General features: G+C 40.5%; 4 protein-coding genes across 4 annotated transcripts; 2 read left to right on the top strand and 2 right to left on the bottom strand.

Annotated features, from left to right (window-relative positions):
• Positions 1–1,475: 1,475 nt before the first annotated feature.
• On the top strand, positions 1,476–3,809 carry PCOAH_00044190 (Uncharacterized protein; the record flags this gene model as incomplete). Its single annotated transcript, XM_020061203.1, has 1 exon — positions 1,476–3,809. One exon carries the CDS (start codon positions 1,476–1,478, stop codon positions 3,807–3,809), a length of 2,334 nt encoding a protein of 777 aa, XP_019916930.1.
• Positions 3,810–5,761: 1,952 nt separating this feature from the next.
• PCOAH_00044200 (U2 snRNP auxiliary factor) lies at positions 5,762–8,308 on the top strand (the record flags this gene model as incomplete). Its single annotated transcript, XM_020061204.1, has 1 exon — positions 5,762–8,308. The coding sequence occupies one exon, from the start codon at positions 5,762–5,764 to the stop codon at positions 8,306–8,308; it is 2,547 nt and encodes an 848-aa protein (XP_019916435.1).
• A 1,622-nt stretch (positions 8,309–9,930) lies between these two features.
• Positions 9,931–11,557, bottom strand: PCOAH_00044210 (RNA helicase; the record flags this gene model as incomplete). The annotated part of the gene is made up of 3 exons (XM_020061205.1): positions 9,931–9,999; positions 10,196–11,047; positions 11,231–11,557. 3 exons carry the CDS (start codon positions 11,555–11,557, stop codon positions 9,931–9,933), a joined length of 1,248 nt encoding a protein of 415 aa, XP_019916366.1.
• Positions 11,558–14,165: 2,608 nt separating this feature from the next.
• Positions 14,166–20,488, bottom strand: PCOAH_00044220 (Uncharacterized protein; the record flags this gene model as incomplete). The annotated part of the gene is made up of 3 exons (XM_020061206.1): positions 14,166–18,617; positions 18,798–19,896; positions 20,454–20,488. Coding segments are annotated over 3 exons (5,586 nt in total), but the record flags the coding sequence as incomplete, so codon positions are not given.
• Between the last annotated feature and the right edge of the window lie 1,116 nt (positions 20,489–21,604).

Genomic DNA, 21,604 nt, shown 5'->3' on the forward strand with positions numbered 1-21,604 from the left:
GCAATTCGGCTTACTCATCCCGTGGTTGTGAGTGACGGTCATGTCGGGTTTCCCCTTCAAGTGGCTACCATTAATCATTTTTACACATAGTGGAGAGGGTGATATCCAACAAAATTAGTCGCAACAAATGGGCGATCGAAATGGAAGCAGCATAGAGATGGTGGAAGGTAGCGGTGGTTTCAAAAAGGGTACATCTCACGAAGGCTGAACTGTAGAGAAGAACATTCCTCTTACACAAAAGGTGCAGTTGTACAAACAGGGATGTGTCGCATTTCGTTCTTTTAATAATATAGAGGTCGGTTCAATTTAGAATAGAATGCAACTAAGTAAAACTGCAAAGGTGGCAAAGACGCAGCGTAAGTAGCGATCCCATATGACGAACATTCAAATGAGCAGTGACGTGATCCAACGGGGTAGCCACATAACCTGTGTTTTTATTCCACCTTTGGAGCGATTACCGAGATGGGGTCACCACCTCCATAGGGAACACTGCACTCCTCCCCCCTTCCTACAAAGGTACCCACTAAAAGCATACATATGATTTTTTCTTAATCCGATTGAAGGTGCAGCGACATAAAATGTGAAAGCCTTACATTTTAAGGCAAAGGCGTGTATCACTCCTTAACGTTGCAAAGAGGAAAATTGATTATCCTTCTTTGTTGCGTTTTCCCACGCAAAATAAAAATGTAAAAATGCATAACTCATATTACGTGGTGAACATTCAGTGGGCACAAAAAGAAAAGAATCTTCCCCTTTGCCGTTGTCCCTTCTCGTTCGCAATTTATCTTGTTAACATGCACTTGTGGTTCTCTACATAATGGTATGTAATGTATGTTTCTTCCATTCAATACCTTTCCTTTTTTTTTTTTTTTCCCAGCGCAGCGTTTGGATGAGGTGCTCCTCACTTGGATCATATGCACAGGCTCACATTTACATTTGCATTTCCGCGTAATGACGCACTCCAACTTCCCATTTTGATTCCACCATACGACACTACCTATTACGACCGCATCGGCATACATCCACAATAATGCTATGTGGTGACTGATGGTACTTCTGTCACCTCGGTTCTCCATCCGCAAAAGGAAAAAAAAAAAAAAAAATTAATTACCTTAATGTAATCTCATCTTGCATCATATGTAACTCTTTCCAATTGTAACTTTTTTTTGGTTCCCCCATGCGTCGTATGTGGTCGTTTTAATTTTCCTGGCGCTTTTTTCAGAACATGCCAAATGGAATGTGCCATACTGTTTCTTCATTTTTTGTAACGGTTGAAAGAGAAGTAATCCTTATTATTCAGCCCCCCCCTCCTTAGCTGCACAGCCAGAAGAAGCATCCACCCTAAAGGGGACACGCTCTGGAGGAAGTGATCCCTATTTTCCGCCACGTTCATTGCGAACCGGTTAAGAAGCAGGACGTAGAAGGAAAGCTGATCGACACAGTGATATATACGTCCTCCCCAGAGTGAACACAAAATGAATGAACCAACTGATGGAAAAGTCAACGACAGGAAGAGGAAGAAGCCGGATGACAATATAGAGGAGGGAAAGGACCCAGGGAAGTCCAAAAAAAAAGTAGAGTTTGAAAATGACGAAGAGTATGAAAAGTACCTCCTGAGTAACTTCAAGAAGGGGCCTGCCCGGGGGAGCAGGGGTGATGGACAGCACGAAGGTCGCCGCCAGAGCAGTTCGGCAGAAGAGTACACCCTCTCTGACATGATCAAGAGCTTCTACAACGAGCTGAAAAAGTACAAAACGGTGGATGACATGGCAAACGAAATTAAAAGACTAGCAGTACAAAACATTAGAAAAAATTTAGAGATCATTTGTAACAACGAATGCACCAGCTCCTTCTTTGTAGAAAAGTACCGAGTCAAATATATCAACGAGCAGATTGAACTGAATGTGAAATCCGCACAAAATTATTTTAAAGAATTTTTAATACTTTACAATAGCAACAATTTTGATGACTTCACATTGGAGGTGAATACCAACGTGGAGAAGAAGGCAGAAAAGGGGAAGGATGCCGACCTCGGTGAAGAAGAAGCCAATGAGGCTGAAGATGACCCCGCAGTGATGGACCACACGGAGAATAGCCACAACGACGATCATAACAATGATGAAAATTCTCCAAGTAAAAACCAAAGCAGTGAAAAAGATGGACACGGAAGTGATGACATATACAAAGCCAACACATGGAAAGAAAAAATAAAATGCAAAATTGAAAACGCAAATGAAAATACAAACGTTTTGATAAAAATTGTAAATTACTTATCCAGTACTTCACTACACATCGACCACATACCAATGAACATAAAAAAGTTCGACGTTATAAAAAAGTTAAACGAACTAAATTACGATGTGTTGAATGCTAATATATGGGATACGTATAGCTCCAAAGAAAGCAGACCCTTCTCCTTATCCATCTCTACAGTTCCTTCCTTCTACAGAAAGGCAAATATATACTTTAAAAAGCACAACAAAATGACGGACCTTTTAAGTGCCCTCCGTGAAAAATCACGTAGTATTCAAATCAATGGCTGGTATTTAAATAACGTGAAAAGGAATATTTACAACTACGTGGATTTTCGAATTTGCCCCCCTATATGTTCCCACGTAGAGGTAATTAAAGCCGACTATGAGAAGGCAAAAATATTGGTTAGAAAATTGGACGCTTCTTGCCATATCGATGCTGATCTGATGGAGCGCATAAAGGAAGAGGACTATATCGAGGTCAGGCAGAAGAAGAGGAAGTTGGGCGAGGATCAAGCGGATGGGGAAAACGGTAATGTAACCGCCGAATCGGTTGCACCGAGTAATTGTGAGAATAATGCCAACCAACTGAGGGACAGCCCTATCATAGACATCATCGAAGAGAACAATAATCTTAGTGTTACAAAAAAGTTGGACATCCTAATTATGTACCTCCGATTTGTGCACAACTTTTGTTACTACTCAGCAAGGAAATTCAACACGTACGACGAAATGGTGAGGGAGTGTGGCTACTTCTACCTGCGCGTGAACATGCAGAATAAGTTTTACAACAACATGATCCCCATTTTTTACGAAGATTTTAACGTAAGCAAGTTGGAGCAGTACGGGCAGCATGGTCAGACCACAGGCTGGATAAGCAACTCAGCGGATGGAGCACTTGCAGAGGAAAACCAACCAAACGAGGAGAACAACCCAAATGAACACAACAGCTGCCCCCTTCTACACCACCTAAAGAAGAAATACTTTAAAGACGTGGATAACCTGTCGGAATACCAACTCAAATGGCTTCTCCACTTCGAGGCAGAAATTGAGGACGCCATAAAAGCAAACTACAATGAACAAATAGAAATAGAAAAGACAAAAGAATTTATGGAAATTTTAAAAAATAATTATATTTTGAAACCTAGTGATAATCCCCATAGCGACGGCAAAAGTGAAATACGTTGTGCGAAGTGCAAGAAACTTTTCAACCACATTAAGGACGTTCCTAACCACATCTTCATTAAACACAGCCAATTTAAATTGAAACTCATCACAGAAACCGAAGCAGAGATAATGAAAAAATGCTTTTATGAAGCCCCCCACAGTTTTCACTTCCTTTTCATGATGGAAAAAAAATATAATTCTGGCTATTCGAAGAGTCATCTAAGTAAGAATATTTTTAAAAAACCCAAAAATTTTAAAAACCAGAATTTTCACCTCCTCCCCAACAGCGCGAAGAGTGACTACAAAGATTTTGACGACCCTAGCTCGAATGTCTTCGAGAATGTAAAACAGAGTGATAACAAGAAGACCGATTTTTACGACGACACGTAGGGGGGGAGGGCGTTTTACCCAAAATATCGACCCTCAAATGGGGACCCTTTTTAATACGCAAAAGTTGGGTACATGCACATAGATGCTTTATCGATGCTGCTGTCATGCCTTCCGGAGTGTGTCCTGGTGGAGCACGCAAACCGGTTGCACGGATATACTAATATGTGTGTGTTCCCCCCTCTTTAATGGGATAGCCACCCGCCACAGGGTACCATCTTTTTCCAGTTTGATTAAATTCGATAACAGAATTAATTTTTAAAAAATCCTTTTTTTAAAGAAAAATTCAATTTTGTGCTAAATTTTGACAAATTGAAAAATGCTGCAATTTTTCATCTCGCAGGAGATGGTAAGGAAAGCAGCCAAACGGTCCCTTTTAGGAAAGTCGGGACAACGCAAACACAACTGCTTTGCTTTTCTCCCCAATATATGATGTACGCAGCAGGGGGGGGTCATTATCTATGTGTGAAGAACTGCAGAATATTGTTTGCTTACTACCCATTCACAATATGTCTGTGCGCACCTATGGAAGGGTTTCCCGTGGGGGAAGCACCTTTCGCAACAGAGTTTACCTGCATAGTATATACTTCCCATCGCCCTCATTTACCTCCCCCCCTTCCATCTAACTGCTTATACTGCTCTTACCTAAAAAGCCGCCTTCTCTCTTTTAGAATGGGTCTCCACCCATCCGATCTACATAACGTCGCAACACGTGAAGCAACAACAAGGCGACTACGACATTGCGAGTATGTAGGCTGGGTGAACAAAAAAAGGGGGAAGCACCTTTCATTTACATGTACACGTGTAACGGTACAAGTTATATAGTTACCATGTAGACCTAAAGAAGTCTCTCCATATGAAAGGGAGTGAGACGGGGCGACCCACCCTTAGCACTTTAGTTATACATACTCCATTCACTCCCACGAAATAGCCCCTACAATTTGCCTTAAAAAATGAGAGAAAAAGCGAAGGCATATAATAAGGGAACGTACATCACAACAATGTAGCCACATTCGTGTACTCCCCTCCGGTCAGTTTTAGAAAATCTAGGGGGGCATACTTCTTAGCGATTCTTTTCTTTTTTATCCACATAGGTATAAATGCATGGAATGTTTATCCTTGCGTGCTTAGGAACGGCAGGTATTCTCTGAAACTCCCACTCCCCTGAGATCCCAAATCGAATAAGAACCACTCCAGTTTTCCGCATTCTAGGCAGCGGAAAAATTATCACCCATGAATACATAAGTAAAAAATATGTACAAACGCAGAGCAGTGAAGACGTTGAATTTTTTTCCTTTTTCCACCAACATATGCGTAACGTATAAAGTACCATTGCTTGTCCTCTTCTGTGAAAAAAAAAAAAAAAAAAAAAGATATCTCTGCAGATGGTTACTTAAATTGATATGGTTACATGGGAATGCTCCGGGGAGGCAATTATTCCAGCGCATATAATTTTGTGCGGCATGAACTGCCATATGTACATGTACGTATATTTTTATGTTTTTTCGTATGGTGCTATTTGTGCTCTACTGCGAAGAAACATAGGAAAGATATTTGCCACGAATGTATACGCCTTTTCCATTTTTTTCCTTTCCCTAATTTGACCCTAAAGGGAAAGAGAAGCAGATAATTCTTTCCTATATATAAATTCCCAACTGAGTCGGAGGGGAAAAAAAAAAAAAAAAAAAGAAGAAAAGAAACATATAAAATATGGCTATTCGGAGTAAATAGATGAGAAGAAAAAGTGGTAAAAAAGTGAAAGCTGAATATGCTGAGGGGATCTCCCTAAGGGAGCGAAACAGAGCAGAATAACGCAAAATAGAGAAGCCACTTTGGAACGCCCACAAGGAAAAAGATATCCACACGCAGAACATTGAGTGGAAGGGCGTGCAAATACGCACAGTTAAATAAACGTAATCGTTTACATACACGTACTGCCAAGTGGGAACACTAGAATGTGGAGGAAAGCAGTTGGAAGCTACTTTGGCGGTAAGGCTGAAACCAAGGAAGACGAGGACGCACCTGCGGATGCAGATAAACCAAATGATGAAGCAGCAGACGCAAACCCCAGGGAAGAAGTAAAGGAGGAAGCCAAAGAGGAACCGAATGAGGAGGAGGTTCCCAAACCAAGTACAACTCGAAGGGGAAGGCCTTCCACAAAGAAAGGGGCCAAGGACCAGGCTAGCAAGGGTGAAAAAGGGGCATCGGAAAATAAGGAGGCGCCTGACAAAAAAAGCAAAGGTGGCACCGGTGATACAAGTAATGTTGGCGGAAGTGAAGCAAACGAGGGGGACGCAGGCGAGAAGGCCGATGAACCCAAAAGTGTGAAAAAGAAAAGAAACAATAAAAAGGAGGAGGAGTCACCATCGAAACAATCAAAACAACTGCAACGGGAATCGGTGCATGATGAAAAAGACGACGTGGACGAGGCACATAAGAAAGGACGCAGTGAATTGGGAGAAAAAAAGAACGAGCCTACTGAAAAGGAAAGCTCAGGCGGAAACAACCCGTCAGACGAAAAAAAGGCAAAAGAGAAAAGTAGAGAAAAGGCAAGCAGTGACCTACAGGAAAAGATGAAAATAATTAAGGAGAAGCTCAAGTCGAGTGAGCGCAGTCAGGGGGCAAGCATAGAAAAGGACCAGAACAAAGAGGAGGTGCGCAGCAAAAGAAAGCACAAGGATGTGCCATCAAGCAGCGAAGAAGCCCACTCTTCTAAAAGGAAAAGGCGAAGCGGAGAAAGGGGCGTAGAAGAGAAAGGTGAAAATGTAAGTAGGCACCGACATAGGAGCAGAGAAAGAGAGAGAAGTGAAGATGGAGATAGAGACAGAGAGGGGGAGAGAAGCTTAGAAAGAGTTCGAAGTAAGGAACTGGCCAGGAGCAGAGGCAGGCACCGAAGCAGAAGTAGACATCGTAGCAGAAGCAGGGGAAGACACCGCAGTAGAAGCAGAAGCAGAGGAAGACATAGAAGTAGACATAGAAGCAGACACAGAAGAGATAGGAGCAAAAGATTAAGTGACAGTGATAGCGACAGCAGCAGTGATGAAAGACATCACCGCCACCACCACAAGTCAAGAAGAAGAAGAAAAAGGAGTTCCAGAAATAGTAGTGATAGAGAGCATTCTAGTGGAAGCACAGGAAGCAGGAATCGATATGACAGGAAAGACAGATCATCTTCTAGCGATAGAAGAAGTAAAGAAGTTAGGAAAAAAAAAAAGTCCAAATGGGACACTGTAGATGAAAATTTATTGAAAAACCATTTGCTAGATAACAGTGCCAATGGACTACTGCAGCAGCAGAGTTTAGCACTAGCTAATGGTTTGGGGGCAAATAACAAAGTGACCCCATTAGGTAGAAATCCCTACGAAGTGGAAGGAGATAAAAAGCAAAGAAAATTATACATTGGTAATATTCCTCCCAATTCGAAGCAGGAAGAGTTAATAGATTTTTTCAACAACACATTAGCATCAATTATAAAAGATTCCAGTTTGGAAATAAAAATAGGAGACATTGTATTGTTGCCTATATTGAAGTGTGAAATATTTAACGTGGAATCTAGGTTTTGTTTTCTAGAATTTAGAAGCCTTGAAATTACATGGCTTTGTCTAAGGCTAGATGCCATTACGTTTAATAATTATGCCTTACGGATAGCTAGACCACATGATTTCGTTCCACCCCCAGGAGGGGACCCAGCACTGACTGTCGTATTTACAGATATCCAGCACGAAGTATTCGAAATGGTGAAACCCATAAAAATCGCTCCAGTAAGAAGCACAGGAGATGATGACAACAAATTATATATACAGAATTTGCCCCACGATTTGGGAGATGTTCAGATAAGAGACCTGCTAGCGCAGTTTGGGAAACTAAAAGGATTTAATGTTATAAAAGATCAAAGTACTGGATTGAATAAAGGTTATGGCTTCTTTGAATATGAAGATCCTAACTGCACACCTATTGCCATGCACGCTTTGAATGGCTTCGTCTGTGGGCAGAATATACTTAGCGTAAAAAAAGCTACTTTCGGAAAAAGCCAAAATAGTACGCAAAATGCGAACACCATAAGTTTAGGATCTGGTAGTGTCGATTTGCCAGTGTCACTTTTGCCAAATTCCATTTCGCAAAAAATTCTGAGCAATTCCATTATAGGATTGCAAATTCAGGCCTCCAGAAAAATTGGGGAAAAATCCTCCCGAGTGGTTCAACTTACCAATGCTGTTTTTCAGGAGGATTTACTTATCGATAGTCAGTATGAGGAAATATTAAGGGATATTAAAGAAGAAGCTGAAAAATATGGACCCCTTCAAAACATTGTAATTCCCAAACCAAATAAGGATTTGTCCTACACGGAAGGCGTCGGCAAAATTTTCCTTCATTACGCAGATGAAACTACGGCAAGGAAGGCCCAGTACATGTTTAATGGTAGACTGTTTGAGAAGAGAGTGGTGTGCGCTGCGTTCTACTCGGAGGAGAAGTTCCTGGCGGGGAAATACGTCCTCTCATAGTATGAATTATGAATTGGCTTCCCATGGGTGGAAACATAACGGGATGGACCGATCTAGCAAGAGAAAAAACGCACCATTTGGCGCAGCTTAGCCTTGCTTCGTAACTTGTAATTGTGTAAGAACCTGTGTAGTAAGGAAAAAACAAAACAAAACAAAATAGAAGATAGCAGAAAAGAACATAACAAAATGTTGAAAGTTAAAAATTATTTTATTTTTTTTATTTTTTTTTCTATTCCTTGTACCGTTCATAATTTTTATCCGTATTTTTAGCTACATAGAAAAAAAAAAAAAAAAAAAAAAAAAAAAGAACTAGCCAAAATACGTTGCAGCTAGCCAGAAAATGTCCCCCCCAAATGGAAACAACAGAGACGTGGAATAATTCCAAAAAAGTCTTCCCTGTTTCGATGTTCCCGAAACGGAGGTACATACATTAATTACCCCTTTGTGTAAATAAGAGAATACATCGAAAGCGTGTGCCCCACGCCTTCTCACCCTCCTTTGTGCATATATATCCCGATTTGTTCATATCGTGACAAACACACGACCTGTTATTTTATTTTTTTTTTAGACTTGTAATTAAAAAAAACATAAGACATTTCTTCCATTTAGGATAATGAAACATGTTTTTCACGTTAAATTTCGATGCCCAGTTGGGTGCGAAAAAGTTTTGCTATTCTCCCTTGCTTACAGGTTGCACGCGGGGAGAGAGTTCCACAATTGGATCTTATTTTTTTTTATTAATCCAAAACATGTGTATTAGTCTGCAAGAATGTGTCACATAAACTGGCAATATGCAGTTTTAGACAAAGGCTCTATTTTGGCTGTGGCCTTATCTCAGTCTCCATCGACAATTCATTGATAAAAAAGGTGACAACACCATTTGGGCGTCATCCCATGTCACCCCACAGCGTTATGAAATAAAATAATTTGTTTATAAGGTACATTGTGTGTTTCAGTTTTTTTTTCTGTTTGTTAATTTGATACAACATAAAATGTGTTTTTATATGTTCTTTTAAAAAAAAAATAGATGAGGCTTTAAAATAAATATATATAATATGTATCTACCTTTGTATATATATATATACGTATGCATGCATATGTAGGTATGTGTAAGTATGTACTTATTTATTATATATGAAATGTTAGATATGCTATATTACTTGAAAATTAATTCAAAGATGAGAGGGGCGAGCAACAAATTAAAAACACTACACACGGTCTGCTGTTTTTGTTCATATAAATAAATATATATGCGTGTATATATTTATTTATCTTCCTGTATAGATATTAAAAAAAATAATAATAGAAGGAAGAATACATCTACTTGTATGTGCTGTGATGTGTGACATATATGCACGCAGCATATACACTCGACATGCAGGTATGGCATATGGAGCAAGGAGCTGCGCACACATATGTATGCACATATATATGAGTACATGTATACATGCATACATATGCACGCATATGCACAACTTACAGACATACATATGCATATACTCATTACATACGCATGCGTACATTTGATATGTTTGCATAATATAAACACTATATTGCAGTTTGAAAATGTATACAGCATAGAATAGGATGGATTTTTTTTTTTTTTTTTAAATGTACAATTCTCATTTACAAAGCATCTTTGGTCTTAAAAAGGTATCTCCCACGTGAACTCTAGTACTGATTTCTGGCTTCTTCGAGAAAAAAAAAAAAAAAAAAAAAAAAAAAAAAAAGGGGGGGGGCTTACAAATAGTCCGCAACCTGATGGGGGGAAAGGGAAAAATTATGCAACAGTGTGTGGCAATTACGCACATAAATACGTATACACATATATGCATGTGTATGTGCGCGCATTTATGTTAATGCTGTTTGTTGCTCCCTCGAACGTACCTCCAAAGGCATCTCCTCAATTTGCGTGCTGTAGTAGGACTCGATCTTCTTCAACTTGTCCTTCTCCTTGTCGTCGTTGGTGACAAAGTTGATGGCAACTCCCTTACGACCGAATCGACCAGAACGACCAATTCTGTGAATGTAGGTATCGGGCGAGGCGGGCAAGTCGTAGTTAATGACTAGGGACACTTGCTGCACGTCAATACCTCTAGCTAACAAATCGGTGGTGACCAAAACTCTTGTTGAGCCCGACCTAAATTCTCTCATAATTAAATCTCTATCTTTCTGGTCCATATCACCATGCATGCAGGATACAGTAAAAAGTCGGTTGTGCATTTCCTGGGTTAAAATATCGACCTTTTTTCTGGTGTTACAATAAATGATACTCTGGGTGATGGTTAGCGTTTCATATAAATCACATAAGGTATCTAATTTCCATTCTTCCTTTTCCACAGCCACGTAAAACTGTCGGATACCTTCCAACGTTAACTCATCCTTTTTGACTAATATAGTTTTTGGATCTCTCATAAATCTGGTGGTAAGTTCTAAAATTTCTTGTGGCATGGTAGCAGAGAATAAGGCAACCTGGATATCTGGGACTAACTTTTTAAAGACTTCATATATTTGTGCCTTAAATCCTCTGGAGAGCATTTCGTCTGCCTCATCCAAAATGAAGAGCTTCAGCCTATCTACACCCAAGTGCCTCTTGTCAATCATATCGTAAACTCTACCTGGAGTTCCTACAACCATGTGCACACCTTGCTTCAGTTTGTCGATGTCTTCTCTGACAACGGTTCCTCCGACGCATGCATGGCACTTAACCTTGAGGTAATCTCCCAGGGCCAAAACAACCTACGCGGGAAGGGGACAAAAATTGGAGAAAATTAATCAAAATACTAAAAAACTCTGACAAATTGGTACAGGTGCAAAAGAGGAAAAACAAAATGATGGCACGCTCTGCTGCGCTGCCTTCTTTGATCAACGACGCCACATGCATCTACCGCATAAGCAGACGCTTCGCCAAACCAAACTTACCTTCTGAATTTGCTGAGCCAACTCACGGGTTGGGGCTAAAATTAAAGCCTGGCAAGCAACAACATCGTAGTTAATTAACTGGAGAGAAGAAATGACAAAGGTGGCCGTCTTTCCCGTTCCGGATTGTGCCTGACCAATGGTGTCATAACCATTCAATATTGGCTTAATACCTCTTTGCTGAATGGCTGAAGGTTTTTCAAAACCGTAAGAATAAATACCTCTTAATAATTTTTCATTCAAGCCAAGTGCGTCAAATGTGTCAACGATTTCTTCAGTGTTTCCTTCAATGTCGTTTTCATTTGTAAATTTTTCGTCCTTGGTGCTCATTTTTACTTAATCTGAGGTGCGAAAAAAATAAATGTATATATGTGACTTGGTTATAACATATCGTCAAAATGCTGAGCGCAGTGACTCCCCCACGTTGGGATAGATGAAAACAGACGGACAACTCTGCCACATGTAAGGCCACACAGCGCGTTTGGCTCATGCAAATACGCTTGCAAAAAAAGTTGGCTTCTCAACGAATGAATGCAGCGGCGACGGGATGTAGTCCCCGGATGGTTAGCAAGAAAGGTGAACAGTCACACAATTACATGTGCAGCCAAATATGCGAATAGCACACACACAAGCACGTAAACGCTCCGCTCCACCAACAAAAACGATAGCCCCTAGGCGAACACGAATTTTACCTGTGGGTAAAGGTGTGGCCTAGAGGGGGTGGTTAATGTTCCGCAAGGGAGCTTAACTAGAAAACAGCAACGAGTAATGTGCGTGGAATTTATGTATGTACAAGTTATAGTAGAGTCCTCTCGTTCAGTATCCAAACGAGGAACATTTAACAATACGTATATATAAACTTCACAGGCAGTGCTTCGTAACTACGGCGCGCAAAAAAGTGCGGCTTACGTAAAGTACGTTTATGTAGATACGCTTAACGTGGATAGTACAAGTAGATATACTACGCACAATGCATATGCAGTCGCTCGATTGTTTTTCCTGATAAATGCACGGGGTTGGAAAAATGAAGAGCGAAAAAAAAAGTCATTAACGAGATGTTCCTCCTACGGAGCAGCACATACGGGCATGCAGGTACGTACATTTATGTATAAAAAATTGTACGTGGTGGGATGTACTCATATAAATATCGCTCCAAATTTACAATAGCAGCATTAACGCGTTTTAACGCGCTTATATGAAAATAAAACATGAACCATAAACGTTGGGATATGACCACGCAGGGGGACTACAATATTTTTTTATGTACAACAAAAAGCTTATGTTTCGCTTTCTTCTGTAACGTTGAGTTGCGCTACGTTACATTTACGTTACGCTAACGTTATGTTCTTTTTTTTTATTTTGCTTCTTACTTTAACGTGAAGAGAAAAAGTACTCAGGGATGCTAAACGCGAGATTGTGGGATGTTTATCTATATGTATAATACATGTATATAATATGTATATACGACTTTGTACATATTAATTAAAACTTATGAAAAGTTAAAGAATTTTTTGGGGGTAGGAAAATTTTTCGATGTTTTGTTTTGGATTGATACTTTTTTGGGGGAAAAAGAAAATTTTGTTTAAATTTTGTTTTAATTTATTTTATTTCTTTTAAAAAGGGATATATTAAATATAATATAAAAAAAAAAGGAACAGGAAAAAAGAAGAAGAAAAAAAAAAAAAAAAAAAAAAACCAACGGTTTTATGCGCTTTTTGGGGGTTGTTATTTTTTTTGGAGTTAAAAATAAGCTACTTGCGTAAGCCCCTTTTTTTTCGTGCATGAGGGAAAAAACATATTTATTAGTAGTACGTATATAATATATGTTTGTATGTATATAGGAGGGTAGCACCGCGGGTATATAAAAGAATGTGGTATATTTTGATGAGCATATCTGCCGTATGTATTCCGCGTTTATTGTATGCTGTGGTGGCCTACGGGTAAAAAGCCCAACTACTCCTACGGAAAGCTTTTTGAAATAAAGGCGGGCAAAACTAAGGAACCAACATTTTTTTCCCAATACGTATGCAGGATACGCGGGTAGCGCACAAGCGGCGTGTATGCAACGCGTGGCGGTAAATGACTCACATGTACCTAAAAAAAACGCGCATATTTTTTTTTCCTTGTACCGGTGTAAAACCATATATATTTTTATATATGAATTATTTTATGTAGCTATACTTTATATGGGTATATTTTACCTGCTTGTGCGTACAACTTGCCCCTTTCCCAGTCCATCACAGGATCGGTTTGCCCCCCTATATGTTAATAAATTTATTTACATCACCTTGCCCCTATTTTTTTTTCTTCTGCCGCTGCCCCGAACATATTGGGGGAAAAAGTGGTCCTCCCCCCCTTTTTGTTTTTTGGGGGGTTCTCCGCCCGCCGCCAATTATACTTCCCTTTACATAAAAAAACGATGGAAATTTTTTTCACCTATAATTTTTCTTCAAAATTAGGAAAAAGTGAAATAAAATTTTTATTTACCAAAATGCGGTGGAAAAAGGTACGTAAAAACGTGGTACCAAAATAGGCGTATACCTGTCCCCCCATATTTGCTAAAACAACGGAGCAGGTCCACCACCACCACCCCCTCTGCACCCCGAAAAAGGGGAAAAAAAAAAAAAATAAAAAAAAATAATTCCCCTACGTGTATAGTGCGTAAGGCCATTTTCCAAAGTTGGTTTTTCTTAAAAAGTTTACACGGAACGGAAAAAAAAGGGAAAACTCTCCCCCATTTTCACTAATGGGGGGAAGTCTAACACACGGGACCGCACGTACTTACAAAATCGCCTATGCAGTCATGTAGCAAATATGACGCACACACGTATGAGTGTATTTAAGTGCATCGGGTGAGTAGTGGAATTATATCCTCCCCGTAGCGGTCAAACGGGGCATCATCCCGCACAAAAAAAGTGAATTATGCCCCCCCTTGTCACTTACAAAACGAGGGAACGGTATCGAGGGAAGAACTTACACTTCCAATATGAACAATCTGGTGAGCACCAGAACACAGACTTTCAAAAGAATGCTTCATATGCCTAAGTGCCGACTTCGCCCCCCCCGTTGTGCATTTTAAAAACACATAATAAATAACAAGCGGCACATTAACAATGGCAATAGTGACAGCGGTGTATGCACAAAAGGAAAAATCCAATTTGAAAAAAAATACCAAACGAAAATGATATAGTGAGCTTAACAACATTTTGTGGGCAATTAAAAATAAAATGAATAGGGCTACAAACGGGAGGAAATAAGAATTCCTTTTTGCGGTAGGAAGGAAAAGCAGACTGTGCAACAGGTGCGTGATGAATAAGGGAGGAAAAACGTACATTTCGTTATGCATGCCGGGGAGGTAGGGGTGATCTGGTCCAGTGGGGTTGCTTCCTAGCGGATTAGCACAGTTGGGGAGACCACCCCACCCGTAGTGCGCGCAATAACCCCGCATGAACAGGACAAAGGCCTGATACAGTGCCACCCACATGACAGCATAAAGCCATTTTAGGGAAAACAACCTTCGTTGTAAATTTCGCGTGTGCACTGCATTTCTCTGTAACAGGTGGTAGTTGGCCCCATTGGAGTACCCTACCAACGCATCATCATTCCTCGACGTGGAAATCATCACAAACGTGATGATGAACAAAAAGGCGAAAAAGGTGACCAGGGAAATGTTGGACAAGATGGATAACCAGCTAGCGAAAAAGTAAGAAAAAAAAAATTGTAGAAATAGCAATGTAAATCCTCTATAATAGCTAGCTACAAGCAAGGAATGAACATTCTGGCTAATTCTGTAACCATATAAAAAAAATATACACCCAAGGTCTTCAAATGATTGCACCTCGATATCTGCGTAGAGGTTGCTCACATTAGTGTCGCTATGCCTGTTCACACGGATGGCTATATCTGATTCATTAAACATGTTTATGTCCTTAGCATGGTTTCCTACTGAGCATAAAATGCCACCCTTATGTTTTGCATTTGCTGCACTGCGCAGACATCTGGCTATCTTCCCCTTTTGGATGGAGTTGCAGTCGTAGAAGAGGGCGCACCGAGATTGAGTTAGCGATTTTATGAATTCCTTTTTCCCGTGTTTTAAGTAGTAGTCAATTATGTCTCCTTTGATGATATACACACGGTTATGCGGGGGGGGAACTTTACTAAATTTCCTTTGTGTATCGTTCCTTCGGTCGAGGTGTTGTTCGTTTTGCACGTCAGTTGGGCTTTTCTTATCGAACTGGATATTCCTCCCTTTGCATTCCCCGTTAGGCTTCCCTTTTTTCTCAGCCCCCCTAAAGGGGTAGCTAAACTGGTACAGCATTTCGCTCAGTGCATTTGTTAAGGCTCCATCCCCCTGTAGTGAATTCATTTTAGTTGCCCTTTTGGGTAAGACTTTTCCAACATTGGGGTGGAAAAAAACAGTGTTGGTGTCTCCACACGTCTGTAGGGTATGCTCCAATTCGGCTTCAAAGCAATTTACCGTTTCGTTGTTGTCTACCCTGCTTCTGTCCACACCACCGTTGACCCATCCGTTGGAAGGGCTTGTTTCGTGGATCACATCATATTTAGGCAGAACCAATTTGTGTGAACTTCTGTTCTTCTGCTTCATATAGTCGTCGTGATGGCATCCGCCATGGTCCTCACTGCAGATGTTGCACACGGGTAACGTCCCCCTTCGAAGGGTTATATTCCCATTAGGAGGTGGTGCCCCCAAGTGGAAAGCACAATTGGTGTAGATACCCGATAAGGAATTACTCTGCAACGTATTGAATGTCCCCATTTTGTTCCGCACCAACCGTGTGAGCCTTCTCCTACTCAGGTGACAAACATAATTCCTTTGTCTAAGCAGCTGTAAAGACGTAGAGGTAGCTATAACACTGTCCTTCTTCTCTCCAGAGAGAATCCACGTTTTTATTTTCGCTCTTTTGAACAGATCCAGACACTTTTTTGCACCTTCGTGGATACCTTCCTTCAGCGTCGCAATGGCTAACACAATTACATTGTTAGCGAACACATTTTTAAAAAAAAGTTTCTTCTCCTCTTCGTTGCTAACCTTTTTGTATTGATCTAACTCGTTCTGTGTAACTTCTCTGTACGCAAAAACAACTACGCGAAAGCCTTTCGCAGAAGCTGGCCTTAAAATCGACCTCAGTTTCTTTTTTCCCCTTTCACAAGACATCATCTTAGCAATCTTTTCGCCAGGCCCCTTAACCAGATTAAATATTTTTTCATTGTACGAGATGAGGGTGCATATAACTTGGTCGTTACAGTCTAGGGATAGTCCTTCTAGGATTTCAAAGTTGTATGTTTTCACCTTTTTCTTTTTCCCCTTTTGGTCCCCACTGCCTGGGCGGCAACGACCATGTCGACCATTTTTCGCGGCGCGCCTTTTCCCACAGGGGACGCTTAATCCACCTCTGCTACCGTTATTACTACTACTTCTTGAACGTTCCTCCCACTCGTTCTTACACACGCGGAATCGCTCACACTTCACCTCGCCCCTGTCTACCTTTTCCGCCACGTTGGACAATTTAAAAATGCCGCCATTTTGTAGTGAGTTTTTAAAATGCCAGCATTTTTGCCTGACCTGTTCATAATTTTTTTTTTTTCTTTTTTCTTTCCTCCTCTCAGAAGAGCGTTCATTCGAATTATTGTGCACATTTTTCTCCTTCCCCTTGGTCTTTCTATTTTTTTTCACACCGTGTGTTTTGTTTTCCCCTTTTTCGTTCTGTCTAATCGTGGGAGTTAAAATTCCAACGGCAATTTTGGAAGCATCCTTTTTAAAAATGTCCATTCCGCAAGACTTCACGAAGTCTATGAGGACATTTTCCTCCAGGCGTGGGGAGTAAATGGAATCCCACGTTGAATGTAGCGTGCGTTCTTTTTCATTTTTTTTTAAAACCCCTCTTCCGCTAACCATTGTTACATTACAAAATAGCATGCACAGAAGGGTTAAAAACATTTTGTTCGATTTGTCAGCTGTGTAATTTAAGATATCACTGAAGATTGTTTTGTACAGCTTGTCCGTTTTGTCTCCTTTGTTTCCGCTTAGCAGTGGGAGGCTGTTCCGGTCTATGCTTTTCAAAAGTGCGCAGTTTTTCTGGGACCCCTTTGCAGATGGTGCACACAAGTAGGAGTTGAAGTCGACAATGTTTAGGAGTGCTTGCAGGAGGCATCTCCAGTAGGGAAGGTTACCCTTGTGGCCACCACTACGACGAGCACTACGACCGTCATTGTGGCTATTACCCCCACTCTTGTCTTCCAACTCGCCAAGCAGAAAGTGCACCCCTCGTAACTTCAATCCCACTCCACCGACCACTTCATCCTTGTCACACAGAAGGAAAGACGTGCTGCTAATCCGATCAGCGATGTCAAAGTTAAGCAGAGAGAAATGTGGAATGGCTTTTCGCTTCCGTAACGTATGGAACGAAATTCTGCTGATTAAGAAAACGTACATGTTATTGACGTAGGGTGTGTATGGAACTAGCAGGAGGAAGTACCTGACAAAATTTATCAAGGCGCCTGTTCCAAGTGGACCTCCTCCTTGTAAGCACAAATAGACACATACTATTAATATGAGAAATAGCCACATCTGCAATGGTCTGCACTGCGCTTTACAATCCCCATCTGATATATTTTTTTTCCTACTCACTATAATGCTTGTTTTTTTATCTGCCCCTGCGTAGACGACAAGACCATATACTTTCCCCCGCACTATCTTGCTACCACACCAGATGACATTTTCTGTTCCAATTTGCTCCTTGTAGTTTTCTTCCTTCTCATCACGTACGATGGGTGATGAATTTTTGGAGTCGAACTTACTGATGTAGCTTTCGAAATGGGTGTCCTGTGTTTTGCTTGGTCGGTTCGCGAAGTCGGTGCTGGAGATGTAGTCAATATGGGCAGCCTTGCCTGGTGGCGGACTTGTGAAGACACCCCCGACAGATGGATCCCCAAAAGGAACTGACGACCTCCGTATCAGAAAATCCACACATTTGTACGTCTTCTCAATATAGGTGTCTTCAATAACATAATTAAAAACTTCGCTCCCATGATGAAAATTCTCATTGGCATTTTTGAAAAATGTGTTTTGCAAACATACCAAGTCGCTGTACATATGCTTAACAAAGGAGTGATAATTAGTAAGAATAAATAAGCCGTTCATTTTATCCAACCGTTTATGCGGTTTTTCAAGCATCACTTTTATTTTTAACCTGAACAGGTCATAAATGTTTGGTAAGTAAGACGTAAGCAGAATGCTCTTCCTTATTTGAAGGTCCGTCTTTCCGTCCAGGTTTTTTGAACACACGCACACGTCATCGTGGCTGCACTTTAGGAGAACCAAATCTGCGGGGCTTTCGTCGTTTTCTTCTAGGTAGAGTACGTCACCCACCTTCGGGGGGGAGTAACCAAAAGGAAAAAGGAATAAGCGTGTTACGCGGGTGAACGTCTCACTGGGAAGGTGAAGCTCCCACGCGAATAATAAAGGAGGGACATGTACGGGAGGGAAATCCCGATCTCATTTTGGCGCGTTTCCCCCTCCTCTGGGAGTGCACCTCTAACTGAGACCTACCTTGACCTCAGCGCAAGGGACATCCACCAACCCAACAGGAGTAACCCGCCTGCACGTCTTAGCGTTAACCTTCCGCTCAGTGGCAATCCGCTGAGCTATCGTGTGAAGATCTTTCAATGCAGAAAAGAAGAAGAGGACGAAAAAACTAAGAGCAAAATATGTATAATTATTTGTCCTAAAACGATATGTCTGTTGAAGCAAAAAGGATATAAAAAAAACGAAAAAGTAAAATGTTCCAAGACGGTTAATGATCACGCGAAGTATTAACTGATGTCTGTTCTTGTAGTTCATACAAATATACTCTCCGTTGTTGTTACTCCTTAAAGGGTTCCCATTCGGGATGTAGTACACCTTCACACATTCATTTTCGTAATTCCTTATTTTGCAAAAATTACTCGGCTCCTTCATTTCGTTTCTATGATAATGATGGTGTGTGACGCTGCTGTCTCGGACCATAATTTTTTTTATCAATGAATCATCACTGATGTAGAGATTATTTTCTGCATTGAAAGCCTTTAAATTGTTAACCTTGTGGATAAACAATTTTTTTATTTTTTCTATTTCTTTACTCTCCTTATAATTTACGCGCCCATTGTGCACATAATATAACATGTTCGTTAAATAATTTTTGCATATTTGTATCATGTGTTTGTTGGACAGGTTGTCCGTTATCGGGTCAAGGAGAACGCATCGGTCTAGCTTATGCAGGGTGGCTTGATTTTGTTCTTCCACCTCTTCCAGACATGTTATTTTTGTCTTATTCCTTCCATTTTGAAACGGCACGAAGAATTTCAAATTCTCCCATATGTAGAAAAATCCACTCCATTTTAACAACCTCCCTATAGTTGTCCTTATCTTGTTCCGGAGAAATGACCACACGGGGGAAAGAAACACCGTCACGATGATGTTACCATTATTTTCGCTTATGTATTCATCGTCATTATAATATAGTATGGACACTGTCTTATTCTTTTTGTATTTTCCTACATTCCAGAATTTTGTCCTTACAATATGGAAAAAACTTTTCAACTGGTTTAGGAATTTTTTTTTCTTTTTTTTTTTTTCTTCTTCCCTTCTCTTTGCATATTCATTGTTATGCCTTTTATGTTAAGATGCATTTCGTTTGTGTGAGATGTGGAGACATGGGTGTTCCCCTCGAATACCGTTTGGGTCGCCCACGAGCAAGCAGCTCAAAAAAATTGACCAATCGGACAACCATGAACGAGGGGCTCGCAGGATAAAGGAGGTAAAAAGGGAAAAAATGTAATTCTCTCGCACGAGAAAACTAAATAAGGGTGAACCCCTCCGAATAACGCCGCAAATCAACACATAGGCAAGCGCAAACCCCGTGGACGAAAAAAAGACAAAAAAAGAAAAAAAAAAAAAAAAACGTCAAGTTTATATGCGCAGTAGTCACGCATATGAGCCGTTCCCTACCCTTCCGCTTTGCAATCACACAGGTGCGAAAAAAATGTGATTCTCCCATTTTTCCAAACGTACGAATTAGAAGTATTTCCGTTTTGTAGGTAGACTAATCAGTTGTTGAGCACACGGTGCATTTGGTTCCTTTTTATTATCTTATGTTATCCGTTCGCTTCCCCCAAAGGGGCATTATTTTATTTTTTATTTTTTTCATTATTATTATTTTTTTTTTACCTGAACAGGTCATACTTTTTAAACAATGTGCAATTGGCTAGATGGAAAAATTAAGCGGAAAAAAGGTCGAAGCAGCTTGGGGGGTGTATCCCCCTTTCGCCCAGACGCACACACGAACAGTTCAGTGGCATGTGTGATTAAATGCCCAACTTCCAGGGCACGCAAATGGGGGCTAACTCACATTTACCTACACACAGTTGGTAACCTCTACCCATACATGTGACAGGCGGCAAATAATTTCGCGCCAATTAAATTGAATAAAATGTGCAGTGGAAATATCAATGCAAATATATCCATACGGCTAAAAGGAGAAGGGACGTGGAAAATTCCCTTTCATAATGTGTTGGAAAAGTCCTCTGAATGAACTTCCACTAAACGATGTCGCCATCCTCTTTGCAACTCATCCAGTCTGTTGCCTCGTTAAGGTAACAATTTTTTTTTTTTTCCATTTTTTCCTCATAGGAGGTGCTCATTTATACTGTTTGGATTGTCACACATGTGCGCATGCGAGATATACTTAACGGGAAACCGCTTTGGAGGGTTCACCGAGGGGAATTCGTGCGAGCATGTACCACGCCTTCTCTCATCAGTGGTACATTTTTCCAGTGGGCCCCCTCACTTAACATGTTCCGCGTCATTTCCTCAGGAGATCCAAAACGGAACAACATAAACGAGCGCTTAAGTGGGTACCCCACGAGGTGCAGTGATAGTTGTGTACTTTGTATGCAATTTTAAAAGGCTTACGCGATTGCGGCGGTTAAAATGATGCAGAATTTATACACATGCGCGTATCCGTATTCGTATGTATCAAGTAGGTTTAATCATCTTGTACGCGCGCATTTGGATTAACTGGTCTGGAGTAATTTCCCACGTTTGCAATTTTGTAAAAAAAAAAAAAAAAAAGAAAAAAAAAAAAAAACGTATTTACTTCTTAAGGCAGAAAATAAATGAATTTTAAAAAAAACAAACGATCGGATTTTTTGCCATGCTCGTGGCAACATAATTAAGAGCCAAAAAGAGGGCACAAGATTTACACAAAAATTAAACAAACAAAAATGTAAAATGGGAAAAATAAATTTACTCAGAATGGCCTATTTGACAGAAAAAAAAAATTGGTACACTATAGTATGAACAAATCCGTGTGACGTGCC

The sequence above is a fragment of the Plasmodium coatneyi genome, chromosome 12, assembly GCF_001680005.1.
Source record: "Plasmodium coatneyi strain Hackeri chromosome 12, complete sequence".
In the NCBI taxonomy this organism is placed as follows: Eukaryota; Apicomplexa; class Aconoidasida; order Haemosporida; family Plasmodiidae; genus Plasmodium; species Plasmodium coatneyi.